This window comes from Ovis canadensis, chromosome 1 (genome assembly GCF_042477335.2).
Source record: "Ovis canadensis isolate MfBH-ARS-UI-01 breed Bighorn chromosome 1, ARS-UI_OviCan_v2, whole genome shotgun sequence".
Classification (NCBI taxonomy): Eukaryota; Metazoa; Chordata; class Mammalia; order Artiodactyla; family Bovidae; genus Ovis; species Ovis canadensis.
In genome coordinates this window covers 15,566,000-15,591,753 of record NC_091245.1, presented here as the reverse complement: position 1 = coordinate 15,591,753, position 25,754 = coordinate 15,566,000, and the positions used below count along the sequence as shown (strand labels likewise).

Sequence of the window (25,754 nt, the reverse complement as noted above, 5' to 3'; positions counted from 1 at the left end):
ACGTATAATATAAGAAACGACTCGCCAGTCCAGGTTCGATGCAGGATACAGGATGCTTGGGGCTGGTGCACTGGGATGACCCAGAGGGATGGTACAGGGAGGAAGGTGGGAGAGGGGTTCAGGATGGGGAACACGTGTACACCCGTGGCAGATTTATGTTGATGTATGGCAAAACCAATACAATATTGTAAAGTAAAATAATAATAATAAATAAATGATAAATGGTTAAAAAAAAAAGTATTGGAGTTTCAGCTTCAACATTAGGCCCTCCAATGAACACCCAGGACTGATCTCCTTTAGGATGGACTGGTTGGATCTCCTTGCAGTCCAAGGAGGCTTCTCCAGCACCACAGTTCCAAAGCATCAATTCTTCGACACAGCTTTCTTTATAGTCCAACTCTCACATCCATACATGACTATAGGAAAAACCATAGCCTTGACTAGACAGACCTTTGTTGGTAAAGTAATGTCTCTGCTTTTCAATATGCTGTGTAGGTTGGTCATAACTTTCCTTCCAAGGAGTAAGCGTCTTTTATTTTCATGGCTGCAGTCACCATCTGCTGTGATTTTGGTTCCGCCACTCTTATGCTGTTCATAAGGTTACAACCAATTATAGTGGATGAGGAGAAATGTGTCCTCTGCCCCTTTGAATACCTTTCTGCTAAGCACCTCAAACTCAACTCATCCAAAACTGGTCACCCCTGCCCCTAACCTGCTCCTCCTCCTTAGTATCTAGTTCTACCATCCACCTAGTACCCAGGACTGTGAAACCCGCATCATCTGTAACTCTATCTGCCTTCACCTTGTCTTGCAAATTCATCTCCAACCCTGCTGACCACCTTTTCACAAATGAGTGAATATTTAGCAAAATATTTATTCATTCATTCTTTGAGTGCTGTTCTTTGTCTCCTCAACAAGAATATAAGCTCCATGAAGCAGGGGATCTTGTTCTGTTCCCTGCTGTACCCTCAGAGCCTACAACAATGTGTGGCATTTAGCAGGGATTTAATAGATACCAGCTAAATGCCTGATTGTATTATACAGGATAATATTCATTTGCTTTATTATGGCACACAGGCCTTTACGTGTGGCCCTCTTCCTCTCCGGCCTCACTTCTCACTCTAGCATCTCATAGTCCCCCAAGTCCCCCATGTTCTCATAATTTTGTACCCCCTTGCCCTTGCCTACCTGATTCCTTCTCTTTGAAAACTTAATCATGTCCTCTAGTAACCCTCTCCTCACCCCAACTGCCAGCTGCGTTAGGCACTTGTTTTTTGTGCTTATTTACACCACAGCAATTATGATGAATTATTAATATCATTATCATGAATCAGTTATTGAGCTCTTATTATCTGTTGTGCTAAACATCCTGCAAATGTGATCTCGTTCAACCCTTAAGATAGCTCCAAAAACCAGGTATTATCCCCATTTGTCATGTTAAAAAATGAGTCTCTCTCAATCCCACGTCTCCTTACAGCTACCATCCCATATTTTAGCTCCTTTTTACGGGAATAAAGTTGTTTTAAAAAAGTTAAACTTCAGCTTCTAGCTCACCACCCTGTCCTACTCAGATTCCTTTGCTGGGTCTCTCGTCTCCCCAGCATGTGAAAGTCAGAGGACCACATGGCACATCTTTTTCTCTCACTCCTCTTGTGGTCTCATTCAGTTCAGTGGCTTTAAATTCCGCCTGTAACTCCCTAGCTTGAATCTCTCCCCTTAATTCATTTATTGGACTGCTCACTCAACATCCCTCCTTAGATGTCTAGTAGATATCTCAATTTTCACATGAGGAAAATGTTAAGATGCTCTGCCCCTCCAAAATCCCCCTGCTCGCCATCTCAGTTACTGGCAACGCCATTCTCTCTGTGACAAGCTAAATATGCTGGAGGCATTCTCTACTCCACTCTTTCTTGTACCTCTGTCTGATGCATCAGCAAATCCTGTTGGCTCAGCCTTCAAAATATTTCTAGAATCCAACCACTTCTCATCACTTCCCTACTACCCTAGCATCCATTTTTACTTTTTTGCTGGAAGTATTGCAAGAGCTTCCCAACTAGTCCCCAGCTGGTACCTTTGCTCCTCACCCTAGTAGCCAGTTAACACTTAGATTATGCCACTCCCTGGCCCCAAGCCCTCCAGTGTCTTCCCCTCTGCAGTCTAATCAAAGCCTGAGTCCCTCCAGTGGCCTATGGGGCCCTCTAAGTCTGCTCCATGTCTGCCCCTCAGACTATCTCCTGACGCATCTCCTTAGAACACCCCATCCCAGCCTCTCTGGCCTCGTGGTGTCTCTAAAACACTGCCTCACTCCCACATCAAGGCTTTTACACTTGCTGTTCGTGTTCACTCTTCCTGGAACGCTCTTCCTCCAAACACCTGTAGGGATCACTCACTCCCTTCCTCCAGGGCTTTGTTCAAACATTACCTTCAGTGACACTTTTACAACCATCCTGTTTAAAATTACAACTTCCCTCCTACCCCATAAACACCTCAGGCCTTCCTTTTTCCCTAAGACATGTATCACTGACGAATTTCTACTCTGGTTGTCCGTTTCTCCACCCTAGAATGTAAGCTCCATGAGGTGGGGCTCTTTCTGGGTTTATCTGCTCATGCACCCTGCGGCACCCAGAGGAGAGCTCGGTACCCTGTCGGGGCACCGTATGCGCTGACTAAACAACAGATGAGAGACATAAAAGCTCCACTTCTTACCCACGGTCTGCCTACTAAGTGGTGTGTTACATTCTAGAGCCCTGCCCTGGATCCTAAGCCTAAGTGAAGCTTCCCTGCTGGTCGCTCATCAGGCAGAGAGCCAGAGGAGAGCTCTCTCCTGAAGGTGCAGGCTTCATCCTCCTTACCGGGTGGGAACAGTCCTGGCTTCACAGGGTTTTAGGACACATGGAGGTATCTTCCTATCTGTTCAAATTGTTTGGGAAACCCTCCTCCCTGGAAACCATCCTGGATAATAAGAGAAGGGCAGAGGTCTCCCTATCCATATTATCTGAACAGGGCTATACCATCCCACTGTGGATTGTTCCTGCTCATCCACCAGACTGTACATAGCCTGGTACAGAAGTTACTTGCTCACATCATCATGATCCTGAATCAGGAGTTTTTGGAAAGGGGTTCTCTGTACTTTTTCTTTGTATGGCCTCTAAGACAGAACTTAAGGCCCACAAGGTAAGCTTTCTGCTATGGGAAAACTTTTCCGCAAACGATGGCAGAACTCTCAAAACAATCAAAACTACATGAAGTACATATGCACACACACAAAAAAAAGACGGATGACAAAGACCAAGTGGAAGAAGGAGACCTCAGGGAGGGGAGTCATCACACAAAGGATTAGGGGTGACCATGAGGATATACAGGTCAAAGGGCAAGCTGGGACCATCATTGGTATTAAAATCACTGACTTGATCCCAGCTCCTATCCTAACAGAGGTATCACTTACTAGTAGCTCTGAGACTTTAGCATAGGACCAAGTCAGACAAAGGCAGTATATACACACAGCAAGGACTCTGCCTTAGATTCAGAAATCAACCCAGCTGACGTCATACCATTTTATCTGAGGCTGTATCTACTGCATTCTGTCCACCAAGTATTAGCGTACAGAGTGCAACCTCCTTCCCTCCTTGGCTGGCCTTTCTCCCTCCCTTGACTGGCCAATACCTCAGGAACCTACCAGTAGTAGCCTCTGGCCATCCCTAGGCCTCCCATAAATTGTAGGGGACCAGGTCAAAACAATCGCGCATTAAAAAGCTAGTTATTGTTGCCACATGAAAGAAAGGCCGGAGAGGCAGCTGGAGTAGACCAAACAGACCAAGACAATGAGAAGTTACGGGAACGGAGAAGGATGGTTCTGAATGACGCTTCTGAGCAGACGTCGGCAAGAACTGGTAACGCTTTGGACTGGAGCAGGAGGAAGGCAGTGAAGAGGGCTCTGAGCGAGGTACAGCAGTGGTCCTGCCACCACGCAGCACGATGGCTGTCCCTTCTACTCTTTGCTACTAGCACTCAGCTCCTCTAGGGTAATAACCATACATCCCAGGTAACAAATGACAGACAGATTTTGTCAAATCACAGACAAAGTACATCAATCTGCACTGGCAATTTTTAATGTTTCACTGGTGTAGAACTGTATTTAAAGGCAAGAAAGGAAGGAAGGGCAGTTATCACAGCATGAATTCATAGGTAAAAGATGTTGGATAAAGTCACAGAACTGTTCCTTAGGAAAATAAATAATGCGGTACTAAACTAGAGGCTTGCTTTTATTATGTTTCCATGTAGAGACATCATCCAAAAGCAAAAGACTTTCTGGCCAGAGGCCAAGCGCACACAGTTGATCCCACTTTGGAATAAATGCCCAGAAGGTATATACATCACCAGTGGGTGGGACTCTGGGCACAAAGTTGGGTCTCATTCAGAAAGTGAACAGAGATTTGAGTCAAACATGCAGCTTCAGAAACTGGAAATCTTTCATGACATTTGTTTTGAAAATAAAAATTGCCTGCATATCAAGAACTATAATTTTCTAAAATGGAATTATGCCTGATTAAATAAAATAGTACTCATGACTTACTGATAAAAATTAGAAAAATAAAAACAAACTTTTCTGTCCAAAGAGATAGAAAATTATATTTTTTCCTGTAACATCATAAGAGAATCATCAGTATTTCACTCTTATGTCTCTTAAAATGTCACTTCTTCTTCTTTCCACAATTCTCCCACTTTTAACAGCAAAACCTGTTCAATATGGCAATTTCTGCTAAGTAAAAGGATGCACTATTTATTGAATACTTAAGAGTATGAATGAAAAAAGCTGAATGTTTGGGATAATACTATATTACCCCTAATGGGATCATACCCACCAGGTGGAAAGAAAGATAAAGACTGAAATTTTCTAAAAAACAAAAAGAAAACCCAATGATTTAAAATACTCTGTACATATTTCTAACTACTTTCAGTTGTATAACATCAGCCTTATGAATTATTACTTTTTTTCCTTATTTAAAACACTGATTGGCCAGCTTAAATCATAACAGCATAAAAGTAGAAATAAGTTTCAACTTAGGTATGAGCACAGTGATTTGGGACCACTATTTCTGCCTTACAGAGAGAATTCAGAGGTGGTGTTCCCTTTTAAACATATGCCCCCAAATACCTTATATGCAGGTTCCGTATAAACATGTAAATAAAACAAGTTCTGTATTTTCTGAAATAATTTTACAAGTTGATGGTAAACTAGATTTTAAAGATAAAACTATGCCTTTAAAAACATTAAGCCTCAAAATTTCATCCAGTGTTTTCTTTAAGAAATGGATTATTAAAATCATTTTTGAAATGAGATATTAAATGTATTTAAAGCTTCACTTTTCTGTACTTAATCATTTTTCCTTAAAAAAAAAGTTAAAAACATCAAGAGCCAGAACATGCTGCCAGGACAGAAAATAATCAGAAATGTCTTCAGTTGCAGACCCTGGGCAACTCAGTCTTGTTTTGAATTTTTCAGAGCTTGAAGTCTCTCTAGTAGTGGAGGATGAGAATAATGCCACATGGAAAACAACCAGTCAGAAACAGGGAATCCCAAGTTGTCTTTGTTCAGTTTGATTAAAGCAGAATATAAGTCTTTGGCCTTCCCAAGTTTCTTGGCAAATGCATCGGCTTGAAACTCAAATCTGCGGCTGAGGACTGTTAGGCAAAAAGAAAGAACCTGAAAAAGGAAATAAAAGCATTTTAACCACTTCCCCTCTTTGTTGTCACTAAAGCTTTCATGAGCCAATACTGCAGAGGAAGTTCAGCTCAGGACAAGAGAAACAGCAAGCCAAAAGAAACCTCACTTGTATTTTGGAGACCCTAGGGTGGGGGAATTACTGGAAATTGAGCCTTTCCCTCTTTAAGCAAACAGACCAGAAACAGATATATATCCAAAGACACGTCAATCTTAATGAAGAGATACTTCTGAGGACCTGCCATGGGCCAAGCGCTGAGTCGGCGTTTTACATCCTCCAGCAATCCTACAAGGTAATGACTCTTACTCCTGTTTTACAGATGAAGAAGGGGTATCTCAGAAGCGAGACAACTTATTTGTGGTCACACAACTAGAAGGTGGTAGTGCTGACATTCTCGACGACTCCAAAGCCCATGACACCGTCTTTCTCAGAGGTAAGATGTGGTGGTTTATACTCAGACTCTTTTTTCCATTAAAAAAAGATAATCTTGCTTACTTATCCACCTTTAGATGTTAACAACCGTCTTCACTGAGAATGTTCTAATAACATAGACAAGTATACATGTATAGATGTATATACATGTATACACACACACTATAGCCTCTAATGATGGCCTCAAAATAGAATTTTTTAGAGTGTTCTGAGCTATGGTAGCTTCATTAAAATAAATATTCAGTCTCTGAGGGTGACTACTAGGAAGGGGACAAGTTTCATTTGAAAATAGAAATTTTTGAGGGAAAAATTATTTATTTGCATACTGAAGTATTAATATTATAAGTTGGATGACATGATGTCTATTTCTTACCTTAAAATACATCAGGCAATAAAGCAAAAAGAAAGTTTAAAGTCTCTCAACTGTACCTCATATTGCCATCAGCAGATCCAGAGCTTCAACATAAAGTCTGGGAGCTCCTGATATCTTCTTAGACATGTTCAAAGCTAATATCTGGCTCCTACCTGAAATGTCTTTCCAAATCTTGAATGTACTTTTTGGGTTATAATCATTAACTAATCTGTCTATGTGTCTCCTGACTTCAAGTGTCCCCGGGCAGCTGTCCCTTGAACCTCACTGTGACACAAATAAGCCCTGAACAGACACTCGCCCGCGCCCATCTGCTCCACTGTAGGTTTTCAAACCCTTCTTGATAAGGCATGTTTCCCGTTTCCCAAGAAAATCTCTCTTTCTTATTATGACCTCTTAAATGTGGACATTAAACATATGGTTTTCTGTTTAAATACTTAATCTTTTTGAAATGAATACCCTGGGCTCATTGAGGTTTTTAAAACAGTTGCTAATATCTCCAAATTAATTATATTTCAAATCACTCTAATATCCCACATTTACTTAGCTATTTTTTGAAGTGAACTCAACTACTCAAAATATAAGGAGATAAAATAAAAAACTGAGAGGCCAAATTAGATGCCCAAAGCAGGCTAACATTACTGGTGCCTTACTTATCAGAGGACACTTATACACTCGGTCAGAATCCAGTAACTTTTACCTAATGAGTTTGATTATCTGATTTCCCAGTCTCTAGTTGGTTGAAGAAGAAAATTTGAAACAAATAATGACCATATCAGAAAGGTCACTGACATTAGCAAGGATTATCAGCTTGACAGTCAGCAAGAGATTATAAGAAAATTAGTTATATAAATAGCATGACTGCATAAAGAGCAGAGGATTCTGGGACATTTCATACACATAGCTCAGTGTCTTTAAGGCATTCCTGAATTGTGACTGAAGACAGAAATGACAATATCATTATGGTGGTGGTTTAGTCACTAAGTTATGTCCCATGGACTGCAGCCTGCCAGGTTCCTCTGTTCATGGGATTCTCCAAGCAAGAATACTGGAATGGGTTGCCATTTCCTTCTCCACAATATCATTACAAGCGGTTCTATAACCTCTTTGAGAAGTAACGATCAGCATACAGTACTTTATAAGTATTCTCAACAAAAGTTGAAAAATTAAAACATTTAGAGTTTAATGATAATAAATCTTACTTCTCTGGAAAATGAATGTAGATTCTGTGGACAATGCTATACAAACATGATCTCTTCCTCCCTGTTTGTCTTTCCTGGTGCCTTATACCTCACCCTACTCCTACCTTTTAAGGAGAAAGTTAAAACCTTAACTCTACAACTTGTCCCAAAGGAAGAATTCTTCTGAATGGAGATATCTCAAGATCCCTGATCTCTTGGCTTACTCTGGAAGCCTCATCAATTAGTATGTTGCCATCACTGGACTTATTCATATACAGTCTCATTAATCCATGTCTTATACCATATATGGCGTTCCCCTACTGAGCAGTCATGGAGCAGTGGTTCTCAAACTGCTTACCATGAAACATCCAACTTTGCTTCAGAGGGTCTGGAGTCAGATGCTAAGTCTGTTATGAAGCAGGTGGTCAGGAAATGCAACCAGAGGAACACTGTCATACAATCTCTCTTATCCAGTCATACACACACTCAATTATCAGTTGTTTTGTCGCCTCACATACAGATTTTCGCCAGCACTTGACGAAATGTGGTCTAGGACATAGTGTTCCAATAGTTAATTTCCATCTACCAAGTCTCTGAGGTACAGGCTACATCGAGGTTTTCACCACTAAAGTCTAATTCTCCACTTTTTTTTCCCTAACAATATAGAAGCACCTTTTATTTGGGACTGGGTTTTTCTGCTACATTCTTATACTGGCCAGTAAATCAAGGGACTAAACTTGCTTGTTAAAACTATAGTTTTGTTTGTTTCTTTTTTCACTACTCTCAAGGTTCTAGATTTGAAACAGATAAGAGTATATGTGTGATAATTTTAAAGATTATACATTACCTCATTATAAGGTGAAAAAATAAACTGGAAGATGATCAATAGTCCAATCAGAGTGGGCTGGCTGTCATTAAAACCAAATGCAACAAACAGCTCCTTTCGACCAATTAATACAGCAAACAAGAAAAAACACAGGAAAGAATTCATCTAGAAAGAAGGATACAAAATTTCTAAGTTATTACTAAGCTAATTTCTTTTTTTTTTTTTTTCACCAGAGAAAACAGCTTTTATTGATGAGTTATCTCGAGAAACCAGAAAGACTATGTATCCACTTTTGGTCACCCCCTATCCCTCTAGACCTCCCAGTGCTCCACCTAGGGAAGGGATATAAATTGCCTCTTGGTTTTTCAAGGCTCTAGTTTTTCCTCTTCCTCTGTAGCCCAATTTAAGAAATCCAGTAGCAATGCTGTTTCTTCCAGCAGTGTCTGCTGCAGCTACTTAGTAACAATTATGGGTGAAAGGGTGTCAGGGGAAGCAGTTAGATGAGTAAGAAGAATGATGCACAGGAAAACAGGAACCGCAGCCTATCAAAGGTCCCTCTGTCCTGCCTCAGTGGCTTGATCCTTCATTGGCTGCATTTCTCTTTATGCTGAATCACTCCCTTCTGAATCAGATCGGGGATTTCCACTGCCAGCCATGGACCCAGCCCCAGAGCCATGAGATGAGCTAGTCCAAACTTAGGCACATTCCTGGCCCACAAAGGCTTAAAGTGATCAGTCAGACATATTTTGCCACCCCTGTACATCTCTGCTGTTTTTCCATCTAGTTCAGGTACTGCAATTTCTGGAGCAGTAGCGGGATATGTGATAGGAATGTCAAACTCATATTTGAGGAGGTCATGGATGTACCAGCATTTTCCAAACCACCGAGTCCCTTCCTTGTTGGACTCCAGTCGGAACCAGTCATTGTCCGCATTCTTGTTGTTCTCCACATATCTCTGTTTACCCAACTTTTCTGACATAAGTTGAAGTCAAAGCCATATTGGTAAGTAGGGGACTTGCGCAGAACAGAGAATAGAATGCTTGGGTTCTACTCAATTTAACAGGCACAAAACATTTTATGATGTTGCCTGGCTTTTCTTCTCACTTCTGACAATGTCAGCGACAACTCATTTTATGGCATATTCCTTCCCAAGACTTCATTTTGTCCTGATTTTGACTAGCACTCATATGCTGATAACTTCTAAATCTTTACCTTTAAACTAGAGCTTTTCTCAGAGCTTCAAAGTCTATATCCAAATGTATTTTGAAACTTCTACCTTCATTCCACAGGTACAATTCAAACTTGGCAGTGCAAGTTTCCCCCTAGTCCTTCAGACTTGTTTCTCCACCGCACCAATCTCCATTGGCAGTATTAGCGTGCAGTCACCCACGCTAAAAACCTGGAAATCATCCTTAAGCCTCCTTCTCCTTTACAAACCAATCTTTTATGATATTCTGCTGATTTTACCTTCTGAATATTCTTCAAGTCTACCTCTCTTTACCATAACTGCTGAATTTATATCATCACTTTTCTTTTGCCTGGAATGACAGCCTCCAAACTTCAGCCTTAGCCCTGCCAGTTCTGTTTTCCTCTCTTCTGCCAGTGACTGATCTAAACCCAAATCTCATCATGTTAACGTCCTCTGGTTAACATCCTTTAAAGGTATCCCAATGCCTCCAAGATAGAATTCAAGAGTTCCAATCTATTTATTAAGTCTTATCTACCACTCCCTGACACACCCTGATGCTCTAACAACTCTGAACTACTTGTGTTTCTTCATATAGGTCATGTATTTCTAGCTTCCATAACTTTGCTCATGCTGTTCCTTTTGCCTTGAATGTTCTTCTTATGCTTGTTTTTTATAAGGCTAACTTATGTTTACCCTTTCAGTCTCAGCTCAAGCATTGCCTCTTCTAGAAAGCCTTCCCTGACCAGACCCAGGCTAGATTTAGGTATCTCACTTTCTGCTTCAAAATATCCTAGCAATTTCTCAGGTTCCTTCTCCCTCTTTCTCCACCTTATGTATTATAATAATATGTTTCTGTCCATCGGTAGGCTCCACTTTATTCGGCTTTGGATGCCCCTCCTAGGTACTAGATGTACATTATTTTTTAAATTTATTTTTTAGTGAATACATGCATCAGGAAACCTTTGAAACAGAGACCACCGCAAGAAGTCAAATTCTTTCCACAGAACGGAGATTAGCTGAGAAAACGGTTCATTCCTAACTGAGCTGAGCTCCTCATCTCTCTGCAACTAATACCTACTTTAATTTTTCGATCTAACATGTATTCCTACCTTAGGACAAGTGAAAGAGCGGAGGGACTCAGGCCCGGACTTAGGGCTCTAAGAAATCCTTAAGACCACCTCCCCTACATCCAGGAGCGCAATCACCTGGGGCCAGAAGGACACGTCATTTTCCTGGGCCGCGTATCCCTAAAATTACTGCTGCTTTCAGGAAGAAAATCTGGCCCCACTGTAGTTCCTAAGTTGAGTCTCTTCTGCCTGCTCCCCACCGCGGCTCCTTAAGTCCCCCGGCCCCGAAGTCCACTAAGCTAATTTCATTGTGGGATCAGTAGAAAAAGACATCACAATGTGATTTTAAGAACAATGTTAGCGTGACCATAGAAAAAGTTACTTGGGTGGTTTTATAGTTTTACTTTTATTCTAGAAGTAGAGAGGGTCTGAGTTGAGGGTATATATATACTAATTCATTATTAGTGAGCAAATATTGGTTTAGCTGGGTGATTAGGGCCTTGGAGCAAACTAGAGGATGGATAACAAGCAGATGTGGAAAAGAGTTATGTGGGAAAACTTCCAAAACTAGCCCAGAGTATGATAATACTTAGGTCTAATAAGAATCTTCACCGAAACTATTCCACAGCAGGGGAGGCTCTGTCAACGCTCAGGTGGAGAAGATGCCTGTGGATGTTGGCCAGCTTCTGTGCCCAGCCACTCTAGGACTTGGCCAACTGCTCATGAACAGAGGGGCCAGGGTGACAGGGATGGAGTCAATGATTAATCAACAACGCAGACCTTCCCCACTGGCTCCAGCTGAAGCGCCCCATCTATTAGAAGAGGCAATCAACTCCAGCCCTGATGAGGCACCTCTGGGATCAGCCCACTACCCTCACAGTAGGCTGCTGGACCCCTTCTTTCATGAATGGAGCAGTGATTTTCCTTATTAAACTGAGTACTTAAATACACTTGCATTTGGACTTATTTAATGTCTTACTCACTGCCATGTATCCATACAACATAGCTTCCAGCCAAGGCGTTCATTTTTATACCTACAGATGTAAGGCAACAGAAGAGTACCTATAGGAGCAGGTACACAAGCCTTCCCATGTGATCCATCACCCAGAACCAGCTGACCTTTTAGAAAGCTACAAAGACCATTAAAGACGCATCTGAGACCATATATGCTCAGAATCAGTCCAAAAAACAAGAGTGCTATTTCACTCAGAGCCTGAAAACTATCATCATTCTGTTGGTTTAGCGGTATAAATACCCAAAGAGGAATGTTACAGAAAGTATTTTCTTCTTTATATTTACTATTTTTTGCAATTTCTTTTCAATGTTTGTACAATGACTTTTTTAAAAGAGAAAAAATGTTTTTTAAAAAACATTTTAATGCCCAACTTATCTAGGCTCACTCCTTTTGATCTTCACAGCTCCTGCAGCTGAGCAACTGATAACAACAATAAACATTTATGTAGTACTTGCCCCATTTCAGGTACTACTCCAGACTCTTTACATGTATTAACTCATTTAATTCTTTCAGTCTTATGAGGTATCATCATTCAACAAGGGAATGGAGGCAGAGAGAGGCTCAGGAACTTGCCTGAGGTCACAAGGGTAGTAAGTCAGCAAGCTGTGATGTGAAGCTTGGCTACAGAGTCTGTCTTCACTTCTCTACCATGTGAACTCTCATGCCTGCTATACTTATTATTTGACTCTCCTGCCATAAAAAGAGAATTGTCAGGACTTCCCTAGTGGTCCGGTAGTTAAGACTCTGTGTTTCTACTGCAGGGGGCATGGATTCGATCCCTGGTTGGAGAAGCTGGCAGTGTGGCCAAGAAAAAGGGGTAGAGAGAGAATTACTCCAGACTTACCTGGCTAATAACGATATTTTTGACTGTGTGTCCCAACTTCCAGTGCCCCAGTTCATGGCCTAGTACAGCAAGCACCTCTTCATTTTTACATCCTTGTTTCTTATTCTGAATCAAAGAACAAATTGAAAATAAACTATCAAGAAGCTTCAAAAAGTTTATACCTTTTAACCAAGTAAGAATCCTTTTTAGAGTCTAACTTAAGGAAACAATCAGACTTTCGTGTAAAACTGTTCATTCACTGAACAAAACACTCCTCCAGCCACTCCACATTAGATACTGGGTTAAGCTCAAAATACAGAATCATGAACAAGACACACATATTCTGACTGCATGAGTCTAATTTAGGTTAGAAAAAATATAAATCAATAGGACAAGAGTTAAATAAATCATGACAAAGTCATGTAACAGCCATATTATAATCCCACTGGAAATTTTGCTTTCAAAGACCATTATAACATGGGAAACTGCTCATGATAGTGCCTAACAACATTTATATTTTACATCCATTAGAAATGTTTTGAAAGAGTATGTTCTGACATGGGAAAATGGTTCATTAGGTGAAGAAAGCAGGAAACAAAACTAAAAATAAATAGTATGATTCAAATTATGAAAAAGACCAATGTGTATGTAAGAATACACAAATAAAGAAAACAGACTGAAAGTATATCAAAATGTTAACAGTTTTTTCTGTATGGGAGAAATACAGTGATGTTTAACTATCTCAGATTATTCCTATTTTCCAAATTATCTACAAATAAGTACATGTCACTTGTGACCTTCAAAAACACCATGAATTGCCATTTTAAAAACTGAGACCTCCAAGTTAAAATGGCAGAAGGAACATTTGCATCTAATTTTATGTCCTCCAAAAACCCCAGTAAAACTACAATCAAGAGTTTGTTTTGTTTTGTTTTGTTTTAAGACATAAACAGGATAGGGAAAATAGGATAGGGAAAACAGGAGAGCTGGCAATAGTAACAAGATTTTGGAAGCAGGAAAGCAGACAGATAAATAAAAATGGACCAGGCAGGTCAAGAAAGTTGAATCATAAGCCAGCAGTGGAGAAAATATATAGAACCAGTCAGATCTACACTGCAGTGTCTTCAAAGGACCCAGGTACTTCTGAAATGGGAGGAACAGGAAAGAGGTTGTGGCAAATATAAGAACTGGGTGAGAGCTGTTTGAGAAATGGTACAGATTCCTCTCCAACTCCACACTCAAGCAAAAGGCAATTGCTTGTCCCTCATCCTGGCAAAAGCCTGAAAGCTCACTTTGGATAGGGCAAAGAAAAGGACACTTCAACTGGAAGTTCGACATAGTTGAAGGCCTGGGTACACTAGCAACAGACCATGGATTTGCTTACCTAACGGTATGTATGGTACACTGACTATGGGGCACTCCCTCTCCCAAGCTAGCCCTCTCCCCATACCTGGCTCTCAAAACACTGCCCTCCCGGCAAAAGACTGGAAGAGTACTCCTTGGGAACTCCGATCCCTCTACCAGGAAAGACCAGGAATTCCCCAACTGCAAGCACCCCTAGGACATACCACAGTGAAGCTCAAAGTTCATAAGCCTTACCTACAGGCCCAGAGAATCTAACCAGCTTTTTAGTCCCACTCTCTTCCTAAACTGAAAGAAAGTCAAAGTTGCATAGTCGTGTATGACTCTTTGCGATCCATGGACCGCAGCCTGCCTGGCTCTCCTGTCCATGGAATTTTCCAGGCAAGAGTATTGGAGTGGGTTGCCATTTCCTTCTCCAGAGGATCTTTCCGACCCAGGGATTGAACCCAGGTCTCCTGCACTGTGGGCAGATTCTTTCCCAACTGAGCCACTAGGGAAGCCCATTCTCTTACTAAGGAGTAGACAAACAACTGTATATATTATAAGATGTACAAGGTAAGGGTCAAGATGGAAGACCAGATACAGAAAAAATGCAATATGGAAGAAACAAATTACCTAAGAAGAAAATTTAGAGAGAGACTGCTTTCATGGAAAAACTGAAGCTACTATAAAAAATGGGAAATTCAGGACTTCCCTGGTGGTCCAGTGGTTAAGAATCCAACTGCCAATGCAGAGGACACAGGAAGATCCCACACATCTCAGGGCAACTAAGCCTGTGCCCCACAACCACTGAGCCTGTGCACCACAACCACTGAGCCTGTGCACCACGACCACTGAGCCTGTGCTTGAAAGCGTGTGCTCTGCAGTAAGAGAAGGCACTGCAGTGAGAAGCCTGTGCAGCGCAACTAGAGAGCAGCCCTCGCTGGTCACAACGAGAGCAAGCGTGTATGCAGCAACAAGGACTTAGAGCAGCCAAAAAAAACCCTAAAAATAACTTTTTAAAAAAAGGGACAGAGAAAAATAATGCTTAGAAATCAAGGCTTAATAGACTGATTGGAAGATGATGTATCTCCCAGAAAATAGAAGAAAGAGATAAGCAAATGGAAAAGCATGGAAGAAACAGTAAGAAAGTTCAGTATAAGGAAGCCAACCTTCAAATAATAGGAACTCTGAAAAGAACGAACAGAAAAAATAGAGAGGAGAAAATCATCAACAAAACAATTCTAATAAGTCTCCTAGAACCAATGAACTTCAATTTCCAAATTAAAAGGGCCAAATACATACCCAGCACAATGGGTAAAAAGAGACTCACAAGGTTGTACGCTGGAAACTAGTATAATATTGTATATCAACTATACTTCAGTTTTAAAAAACAAAAGCCACACACCAAGGTATGTGAAATTTCAGAACACAGAGAAAAGATTCAACAATTTTCCAGAAGAATAAAATCAGGTAACATACTAAGGATCAGTAATTTGAATGGTTTCAGACACCTCACCAGCAATGTTGGAATCAAGACGGTGATGGAACAGTGCCTTCACAATCCTGAAAAAAAGTATTTTCAATCTAGAAATCTAAACCCCAATCAGGTGACAGGAAAAAAACGTGACAGAAAAATGAAGGCATTTTGATGCAAGAACTCAAAAACTTTACTATGCAACCTTTCTCAGGAAGGCGCTGGAGGATGATCTTTAGTAAAATGAAGGAGTAAATTAAGAACAAAAAGTCATGGAATACAGGACACAGGAGACCCAGTGAAGGAGAGAAGTGAAGGGAATCTCTAGCGGTGAAGGGCAAGCTCAGGATGACACCTGTACATCAGATAAAAGGGGGAGGCCCATTCAGATTTACACAATGTGTCTCAAAAGACAGTCTTGAGGACTGCCGTGACCGCACTCTCTCAGTCACCATAGCACCCTTTTAACCTGCAGAAACTTGTAGAAGACGTACACTATTGAGAGAACACAGTAGATCAACATGGATTTCAACCTAAAGAAAAGGAAAAGGAATACAAGAGTGACCTGGTGGTCCTGCGGCTAAGACTCAGTGCTCCCAAAGCAGGGGGCCTGGGTTTGACCCCTGGTCAGGGAACTAGATCCCATATGCCATCCCACACGCCGCAACTAAGAGCTGGCACAGCCAAATATAAAAGAATAACCACAGGGGAAGTCTATATGAGAGCTGGAGAGCAGGACTTAGAGAAATACCCCAAAGAAAGAGAACAGAGCTCTCTCCCAGGGTGTAGGACGGATGAGGGGGACTAAAACTAATAAGGTTAATGATGCAATTAACCTTGTAGGAAATTATACTGAGAGACAGCAGAAGTTGTGCGAAGAATTAGCAGAAAGAAAAAGGAACACTAAAAAAAGAAAAAGGAACCCTAAGCACTTTTTTTTTAAGCAATTATTAAGCAAGAGGGGAAAAAAAGGTAACATATTCTCAGCAGTGAAAAGGTACAATATTATTTAACAATAATGTTTTCAATACTGTTTTGATACTGGTTGAAAGATAGACATAGAAAACAGACCTATGGATGGGGTGGGGGGTGGGGTGCGTGGGGGGGGGGTGGAAGGAAAGAGTGGGATGAATGGAGAGTAGCGTGGACACAGCACACTGCTGTATACAGAAAAAGATAGCCAGTGGGAATGTGCTGTATGGCTTAGGGAACTCAAACTGGGGCTCTGTGACAACCTAGAGGGACAGGATGGGGTGGGAGGTAGGAGGGAGGTTCAAGAGAAAGGGGACATATGTATACCTACAGCTGACTCATGTTGCTGTATGGCAGAAACCAACACAATATTGTAAAGCAATTACCCCTCAATAAAAACTAAATAAATTAAACACACACACACACAAGCACTGCAACTGGACTATACTGGAAGAACTGGGGGAAGGCAGGAGCAGAGCACACGTTAGGCCAAGAGCTAAATCCTCGTCTACCATGATCAACAGGCAAGGTAGTGTCAGTAGATGATAGTATACACATATTGTATATATAAATGATACACATAAATGTCAGAAGAAGCTAACAGAGTTGAAATCTGTAAGGAGAGGAGCCTGAGGGGGTGAGAGGCATAGAGAAAGGAGGAACATGAAACTACTACATTTCATTATATGCCTTTTTGTACTCTTAACTTTTAAACAATATGTTTGTATTACTTTAATAAAGTTAAATTTAATGTTAAAATTTATTGGCGTTCTACTTCCCTAATTTTACCATAGCTCCTCAAACCAACATTAAAAATACATATATGTAAATACATATATATATACACAAAAATATACATATACACATGCATACGTCTATTTTTCTCTTTCAACACACATGAAGAATAGGCTAGGAAAGATTAAAAAAATAACAACAAATGTTGCTAACATGTACCAAACACTGACTATGTACCAGACCCTCTGTGCTATATACTGTATTATTTATACATCATAATCATGATATGAAATAAGTATACTTATTACCACTTTACAGATGAGAAAATCTAGGTACAGAGAAGTTAGCTAATTTTCCTACGGCCACACAGCCAATAAACAGAAAACCTGGGATTTGAAGCCAAGTAGTCTGATGCCAGAGACCTGTGCTTTCAACTTTCACACAAGTATAGATAGAAAAATAAATTATTCAACACTTATCAAATAAACAATTTTTAGTTAACAGATATGGAATCTGTTATAGTATTGTTATAGTATTGTTATAGTGTTGCTTTTAAAATAAACATAAATGGTAGGTGGTCATATGAATGACACAATATAATGTTTACAAAGCCAAATAAAACTCTCATTGTTTATAAACTTTCCAGGTTCAATTTAAATAGTGCCAAGACACAATGAACAATTCCTTACACACCACTCACATGTGCATACCTACATTCACTCACCAATACACACACACACTCTGAAAAACGTCTAAAAAATGCTTAATAAAGTAAAACAAATATCCTTTTAAACATACAGTTTAGTTTACTTTAAAGTAAGGAAAAGCCAAAGCTGAGGAGTTGAAATTAACATTCCTTGTATAAAACTATGAATGGCTATACTCTGAGTCAAAGAGCGAGCGAGAGGAAAAAACTGCTGGTAAAATAACCCAATCGTGTGAAGCTCACCTAAAGTGGAGAAAAACAAAAGTCTCTCATTGAAATTAAAAACATGGGACGTCCCTGGTAGTCCAGTGGTTAAGACTCCACACTTCCATTGCAGGGGGCGTGGATTCGATTCCTGGTTGGGGAACTAAGATTCTGCATGCCCAATGGCATGCGTGGCGAAAAAAAAAAAAAAATCAAAAACATTATCTGCATGGACCAGAAAATGCCAAGCTGGCTTGGTAGCACTAGGGGCAACTGACAGAAGCAAATGCAAACGCTCTATTGAGGAATGTACCCTAAATCCAGACCCCTCAAGATTCCTGAAGATTAAGATCACTGAACTAATATGAATTTACAGTAAAAATTATCAAATACTTCAGAAAACAAGCCACAGTAAGAGTTAGCAGAAACAATACAGGGTTGCAGTAGTTCCTTAAGACTTCAGATAATGGAACCATCAGATACAGAATAGGAAATAAACATGTTTTACATAAAGAAGGGTGGGCTTCCCAGGTGGCGCTAGTGGTAAAGAACCTGCCTGCTAATGCAGGAGATGTAAGAAACGCCAGGTTCAATCCCTGGGTCAGGAAGATTCCCTGGAGAAGGGAATGACTACCCACTCCAGTATTCTTGCCTGGAGAACTCCATGGACAGAGAAGCCTGGCAGGCTACAGTCCCCCGGGTTGCAAAGAGTCGGACACGACTGAAGCAACTTAGCACAGCACACATACAAACAAGGGAACTAAAAACATGAGAAAGGAAAAAGAGGCCACCAGAAAAGACTGATTTGAAAAAGAACCAAACAGAACTTTAAAACACAATGGACTGGTCAAAGAACAGACTGAATGCAGCTAAAGAAATAATCTATGAACTGGAATGTGGAGCTCTAAGAGACAAATTTAAAAGTGTCAGCATCTGTGGGAGACAGAATGAGATGGTATAACATTCATCTAACTGGAATTCCAGAAAGATAAACTACGGAGAATGGGAAAGAAGCAATACTCAAAGATAGAACCCATGGTGGATTCATGCCAATGTATGGCAAAACCAATACAATATTGTAAAGTAAGCCTCCAATTAAAATAAATACATTTTAAAATAAATAAATAAAACAAAAAAAGATATAATGGAAAAAATTTTTTAAACTTCAGGAAAAGACATGAGTCCTTATAGTCCTTATATCCCAAGCAGGACTGGGATAAAGTTCATACTTGCACAACACAAAAATCAATGAGAAATCTTAAGAATAACCAGAAAGAACTAAAAAATAAATAAGTAAAAGACAACTAAGCTCAGAGCAGACTTTTTTAACAGTAACAAAGGAAACCAGGACAAAATAGAATGGTATCTTTAAAGTGCTAGGATAAATAGTTGTCAATCTTGAATTGACATCAAGAATGAGAGCAAAATAAAAACAAAACCAGAATTTTCCAAAGAAATTTCTAAAGCATATACTTCTGGAAGAAGCAAAGTAGTTTCTAAAAGGAAGGTGTGAGGGACCTCCCTGGTGATCCAGTGGTTGAGACTCCATGCTTCCACTGCAGGGGACGTGGGTTTGCTCCCTGGTCGGGGAGCTAAGATCACACATGCTGCATGCGGCCAAAACGAAAAAAGAAGAGAAAAATAAACAAGATAAAACTAAAATACAATATGAAAGGGCTAATTAGATCAAACTGTTTATTTAAGGTTCCTCGATTGTTTAGGAAGCAGTGAAGATATTGTATATTTTAAGATTTTAGGCTTTGTGGGCATGACTTATTTTTAACAGCAACCATAAAAGAACAGTCATATATGAACTTCAAACCCAAATGAAAACTCAAATATAATTTTTTTAAAACCTTTCATCAGTTCTAAAACTAAAGCAGAAGGAGGTGTGTTTGGGGTGTGTTTGGGGCAGAGGTGGGGTGAGGGGATATGAAAAGGATAAACGGGAAAAAAGGCCATAAAATAATATGGCAGAAATAATTCAAAATATATCAGTAATCACAATATATATGAAAAAACAAAGCTAGTAAAAAAAAAAGATAGTGTCAATTTGGATTTAAAAGCAATCATACTCTTGCAGCCATCTTGGACCCTGTGAAGGCCTGCTGGGCACGGGACTTCTAAAACGACAAATATGTCTGGAAGGCTGTGGTCCAAGGCAATTTTTGCTGGCTAAACGGGGTACGGAACCAAAGGGAACACACTGCTCTCCTGAAAATTGAAGGTGTATATGCTCGAGATGAAACTGAATTCCATTTAGGCAAGAGATGTGCTTATGTGTACAAAGCAAAGAACACCACAGTAACTCCTGGTGGAAAACCTAACAAAACCAGAGTAATCTGGGGAAAGATCACTTGAGCTCATGGAAACAGTGGCATGGTTCGTGCCAAATTCCAAAGCAACCTTCCTGCTAAGGCCATTGGACACAGAATTCGTGTGATGCTGTACCCTTCGAGAATTTAAACTTCTTGAAAATAAATAAAACTGTGGATTTAAAAAAAATATATAAAAGCAATCATAACAACAAAGTATATCTATGTATGAGACAAAGATACATGGTAAGGTTAAAAGTAAAAGGATGAAAGTGATATGGTCATGGCTACACATTAAGAATATATTTAAAAAACACTAAATTGTACACTTTAAAATGGTTACAATGGTAAATTCTCTATCAATACTATTTTTAAAAAGTTAAAGGATGACATCCAGCAAATATTAACCAATATTAACACCAGAAAACATCAACTTAAAGGCAAAAAGGATTATTAAAGAAAGTCACAAAAGAATGATAAAAGATTCAATTTACCTGGAGGACACATAATTCTAAATTTATATGTTCCTAATACTAACGCCTCAGATATATTCATTCAAAATTATCAGATTTACAAAGAAAATCTGACAAATGTATCATAATAGAGAATGTTAACACGTCATTATCAATTAAAAGACATCAAGCAAATAAAATGTCAACAAAGGTAAATAATAAAAAAGGCTTAAAAAAAAGCTTCATCTATGGGAGACTTATTAGTTCTACAGCAAGCAAGGAGAGAATATATATTCCAAAAAGTGAAGGCTAACAGTTTTGAAATAAACTCCAGCTCCTTAAAAGAGTGAAGTACAAATAGATGAACATGGAACTGATTTTGTTTTATACACCTTAGAAAAACACAACCTAATGGGAACACAGGCAGCAAAATACTGGAATCTAGATATTCCACCAGTTTTCCATTTCTTCACCAATTCCTCATCTTTAAGGAAAATGACCACTTAAAAACGAGGCTGGGTAGATGCATGAAAAAGAGGGATAGATTAAAAGTGATCGGCAAGACAGCTTTTACATTTACTATCTCTTTTCCTTTTAAACATCAGAATCTAGGTCAGAATACACTTGGTAGAGAAAGTAAGGAAAGAGCTAACTAGCCTAGTTTCTTAAACGGCTAAAAGACACGTGTACCTGTACCTTCAGGGAATGGCCATCAAGAGGGAAGAACAAAGCACTAATTAATAGACACCTATTCTAAGAGATGCAACACAAAAATATTCATTGCAAGAATATTTTTAACAGTAAAAAACTGGAAACCCATGTACCCAATAAGAGGGAAAATGATTTTTAATTAAAAAAAACACAGAAACAGATATAGTAAGATGTTTATAGTTAGTTGAATTACTCATGTTTTCTAATTTATCTATTACTTTAGTAATAAGCAAAATAGGCTGCTATGTTTAATAATAATAATAGTTTCCATTCATTAAATGACCTATGTACCTGACATTGTATTATTAGATACTTTACAGTTTGTTAAGCTCTACTACTACAAGGCAGATATCATCAGCCTCATTGCTTCTTAATATGAACTATGAATTAAACCTTTTATAAAACAAGTAGGTCTCTATTAGAAAACATAGGCTCTTGTATCTTGGTTTGATGTCTGGGTTTAGGAAGCTATTCAGAACTCAAGGAGTCATATTCAAAGATGTGGAATGACAAGAGCTTAAATAAGGGTCATTTTTTGCAAAAACAAAACTTATTTATTTGTGGTAGATTCTTAAGATAAAATTGGATTTTCTTTTCTTCCCATGCTAATTTTACATATAAGAAAAAAAAATAAGTATCTTTCTCTTTTCTATAGCACTTTCCTTTTCATAAAATAAAATTTACATGCTGATTCATTTGATCCTTACAACAGCAAGCTGGGCAAGATGGGAAGTATTATCTTCATTTTAGAGATGATGGATGCCAGGAAGTTAAAATGTCTTAAGATTATCATGCTAATAAGCAGTGGGTAAAACCCAAACTCACACCTATGGATCTTGTCCTCTTTCTATTATACTTATCAACTGGGAAGACATTCACATGACCCTAGCTCTTGCTGGGGAAATACTTGTTTTCTTCTATAAAAGGACAGTTTTTATATATTTAAATTTTTCCTTTCACTTAAAATGCTTTTGAGACAGGTTGTTCTAATTATTGAATTTGTATTCTGAAGGATAAACTGCAGGAAGAAAGTCTCCTAGACATTTTTTAAAATGTGAATGGCCAGTATGGAGATACTCATCGAAATGTTAATAATAGTTATCTCTAAGAAGAGGGATTTAGTTTTCTTCTTTAAACATCTGCTCAAGTTGAAACACTTCATCCTCTCTACACTATCCAGACTTAAAAACATTTCTGCTTTCCCCACTGTGCTGTATCAATATGTAGTAGGTGTACAGTAGCAGGTGCTGAATAAACCACTATGTCCTAAACTTCTGCCACACTTGTATATTTGCTGTGTGATTATTTAATATCTTTTAAAAAATAAATTCACTTTTTACAACTTAGCCTTATCCCAAATAACAATTTTCATGAAATCATGATACACTAGTTTGATCTTTTTCCTAATATTCATTAATACACATATAGCCATTCAAATTCCAAATATTGATATCCTACCAAAATCACCTCACCTGTATACATGCACTGAAAAGCAGTACATGAGATCTGGGTCAGTCTTTGACTTTCTCCTTCAGTCTCCACAACAGCAATCACCATAAGTCCTTTAAATCCATCTTTTGTTATGATTCCACACTTACTCTGACCTCTCACTCTAGTGTAGGCCCTAATTTCATGCCTATCTTGGTTATCTTGATGCAGTAAGTCTCTAGTAGCCCCCTTTGCCTCTAATCTTTGCTCTATCATATATGTTGCCATCAAATCTTAAACTTCCTAAAACAAGCTTTGGCGTCTTTCTCCCAAGGGATCTTCCTGACCCAGGGATCGAACCTGGGTCTCCTGCATTGCAGACAGATTCTTTACCATCTGAAACACCAGGGAAGCCCCTTGGCCTCTACCCAAATCAGTGGAAACTGCAGACAACCACTCGGAGAAGGCAATGGCACCCCACTCCAGTGTTCTTGCCTGGAGAATCCCAGGGATGGCGGAGCCTGGTTGGCTGCCATCTATGGGGTCGCACAGAGTCGGACACGACTGAAGCGACTTAGCAGCAGCAGCAGCAGCAGCAAACCACTAGAATGTCTTCAGGAAGAAGCACTTTAGAAAATGGTCCCGGCCTACCTTTCTATCCCCTTCTACAAGAATCCATTTATTCATTAGTCTTAGAATAGCCATTGTGCAGCTGTTTTTATAGCTTTATTCATTACATATCTTCATCCTGAAAAGCCCCAGCCCCAAGTCAAAATTCAAATATTTCCTCTCTTTTAAGAAATCTGTCTGACCATTAGAATCTGCATTCATTTCTTAATTTCTAAAAGTCACACTATTTCAGCTACTTATTTACCACCCCCTGCCTTAAACTATGAGCCATATCTAGTCTCCTCTACTACAGGTTCTCTAGGGCAAGACTACGCAATTTATACATAGATGCTAAAATATTTGCATCTGGACTTCCTCATGGTACAGTGGATAAGAATCCGCCTGCCAAAGCAGGGGACACCGGTTCAGTCCCTGGTCTGGGAAGATTCCACGTACTGAGAAGCAATTAAGCCTGAATGCCGTAACTACCGAACCCACGTGCCACAGCTACTGAAGCCTGTGCTCCACAACGAGAAGCAATGAGAAGGCTGCACACCACAACAAAGAGTAGCCTCCATCCACCACAACTAGAGAAAGCCTGTATGCAGCAGTGAAGACCTGGCTCAACCACAAACAAAATAATTTTTTTTAATTTAAAAAAATAAAATTTTTGCAGCTATCAATGAAATAGAGCAGGCTCTTCAAGAAGCTAGCAAAATAACTCAAACTACACTCAACACAGTTCAAAAGACTAACCTTTTCTAAGATCTAAACCAAAGAATACTGTTCCCATAGATACTGTGTTATATGTGTTAAGTCACTTCAGTCATGTCTGACTCTTTGTGACCCCATGGACTGTAGCCCACCAGGCTCCTCTGCCCATGGGATTCTCCAGGCAAGAATACTGGAGTGGGTTGTCATTTCCTCCTCCAGGGTCTCATAGATACTAAAGGTCAGTAATTTCATTAGATTGCTTGAAACCAGCAGACCACTATCTAACACGCAGGTCTGGCTATCGTCATCTACCCTGTATATAGATACCACTTCAGCAAATTGACTTGCTGAACATGCATGATTCCTCAGTGTTCTTACCTGGTTACTCTTTCTGGACTTCAGTTTTCCTATCTATAAGATGACCTTAAGAGCTCTTACTAGCTTAAAATCCTATGATTCTTGGTCAGACCAAAATGACTTTTATCCCAATAGCCTGATAAAATAAATCTACTTTAAAAAAAAATACAATCCAAAGAGTTAACCCTCATCCAATGCTATTTAACCCCTTCTCATTTTGTTCCATCTAGACATTTATAACAGTCCAGGCACTCTATTAGAAGATATCTATTAGACCGTCTCTTTAAAATCAAAACAGATGCTCAATGATAATAGGTTTTTACACTGGTACTCAGAATACACAGGTTTTTCTCATGTATTATTTCATTTAATCTTCACAATCCTAAAAGGTAGGCATCTTTATCTCAGTGTTTTTCAACTAGCAGTGATCTTGCCTCCTCTCTCCCAACCCTGGGGCCATCTGGGAATATCTAGTGACATTTTCCATTGTCACAATTGCTGGGAAAGGAGGGACTGATACTGGCACCTGGTAGGGAGAGGCCAAGGATGCTGCTTAACATCTCATGAGACACAAGACAGGCTCCCACAGAGAAAAACTATCTGGTCCAGATGTCAATAGTTTCAAGATGACAGCCCCTGCTGGCATTGTCTATCAGTTAAGAAATCAAAGATTTAGAGAGCTTAACTTATTTGCACAGTTACACAGATCTCAGATCATCTCTGAATGCCATCAAAGCCAATGACATGTCCCATCACATATGCAACTGCTAGAGACTGTTTTTGATTAAACATACATTGTTTTCTTATCACTATCTCCCCTTCCCCATTTAGTCTTGGTATACTTTATATTTTGCTAATTACCATCAGTTGACCTCATCTAGGAGAAGATTCAGAAGAAGCTTTCTCAGACTATAAGGTCAGATTAAAGAAATATCTTCTCTTATGCTATCACTGCATCCAGTACATATGGCTTTGCTGCAGCAACTACCATATGGAGCTGTGCTTGTATGACTTTCTCCCCTTTAGACTATTAGCTCCTTGACAGCAAGGTCTCCCTCTTCGTTTCTGAATTCCAAAGAAAGTATCTCAGCAGAGTTTACAATTCAT

General features: G+C 39.5%; 1 protein-coding gene, 1 long non-coding RNA gene and 1 pseudogene across 2 annotated transcripts in view; 2 read left to right on the top strand and 1 right to left on the bottom strand.

Moving 5' to 3' along the window:
• Window positions 1-4,093: 4,093 nt before the first annotated feature.
• ZMPSTE24 (zinc metallopeptidase STE24) overlaps window positions 4,094-25,754 on the bottom strand; it is a 45,533-nt gene continuing 23,872 nt past the window's right edge. The window contains exons 8-10 of the mRNA XM_069587174.1: window positions 12,648-12,752; window positions 8,554-8,697; window positions 4,094-5,704 (exon numbers count right to left, since the gene is read on the bottom strand). Of these exons, the coding sequence (XP_069443275.1) occupies window positions 5,480-5,704; window positions 8,554-8,697; window positions 12,648-12,752 (474 nt within the window). The 3' untranslated portion in view covers window positions 4,094-5,479. The remainder of the gene's footprint in view (window positions 5,705-8,553; window positions 8,698-12,647; window positions 12,753-25,754) is intronic.
• LOC138438983 (uncharacterized) lies at window positions 5,747-11,738 on the top strand. The gene is made up of 3 exons (XR_011256522.1): window positions 5,747-6,156; window positions 9,317-9,534; window positions 11,417-11,738. It is a non-coding gene; the product is annotated as an uncharacterized lncRNA (long non-coding RNA).
• On the top strand, window positions 20,150-20,566 carry LOC138428916 (large ribosomal subunit protein eL33 pseudogene; annotated as a pseudogene).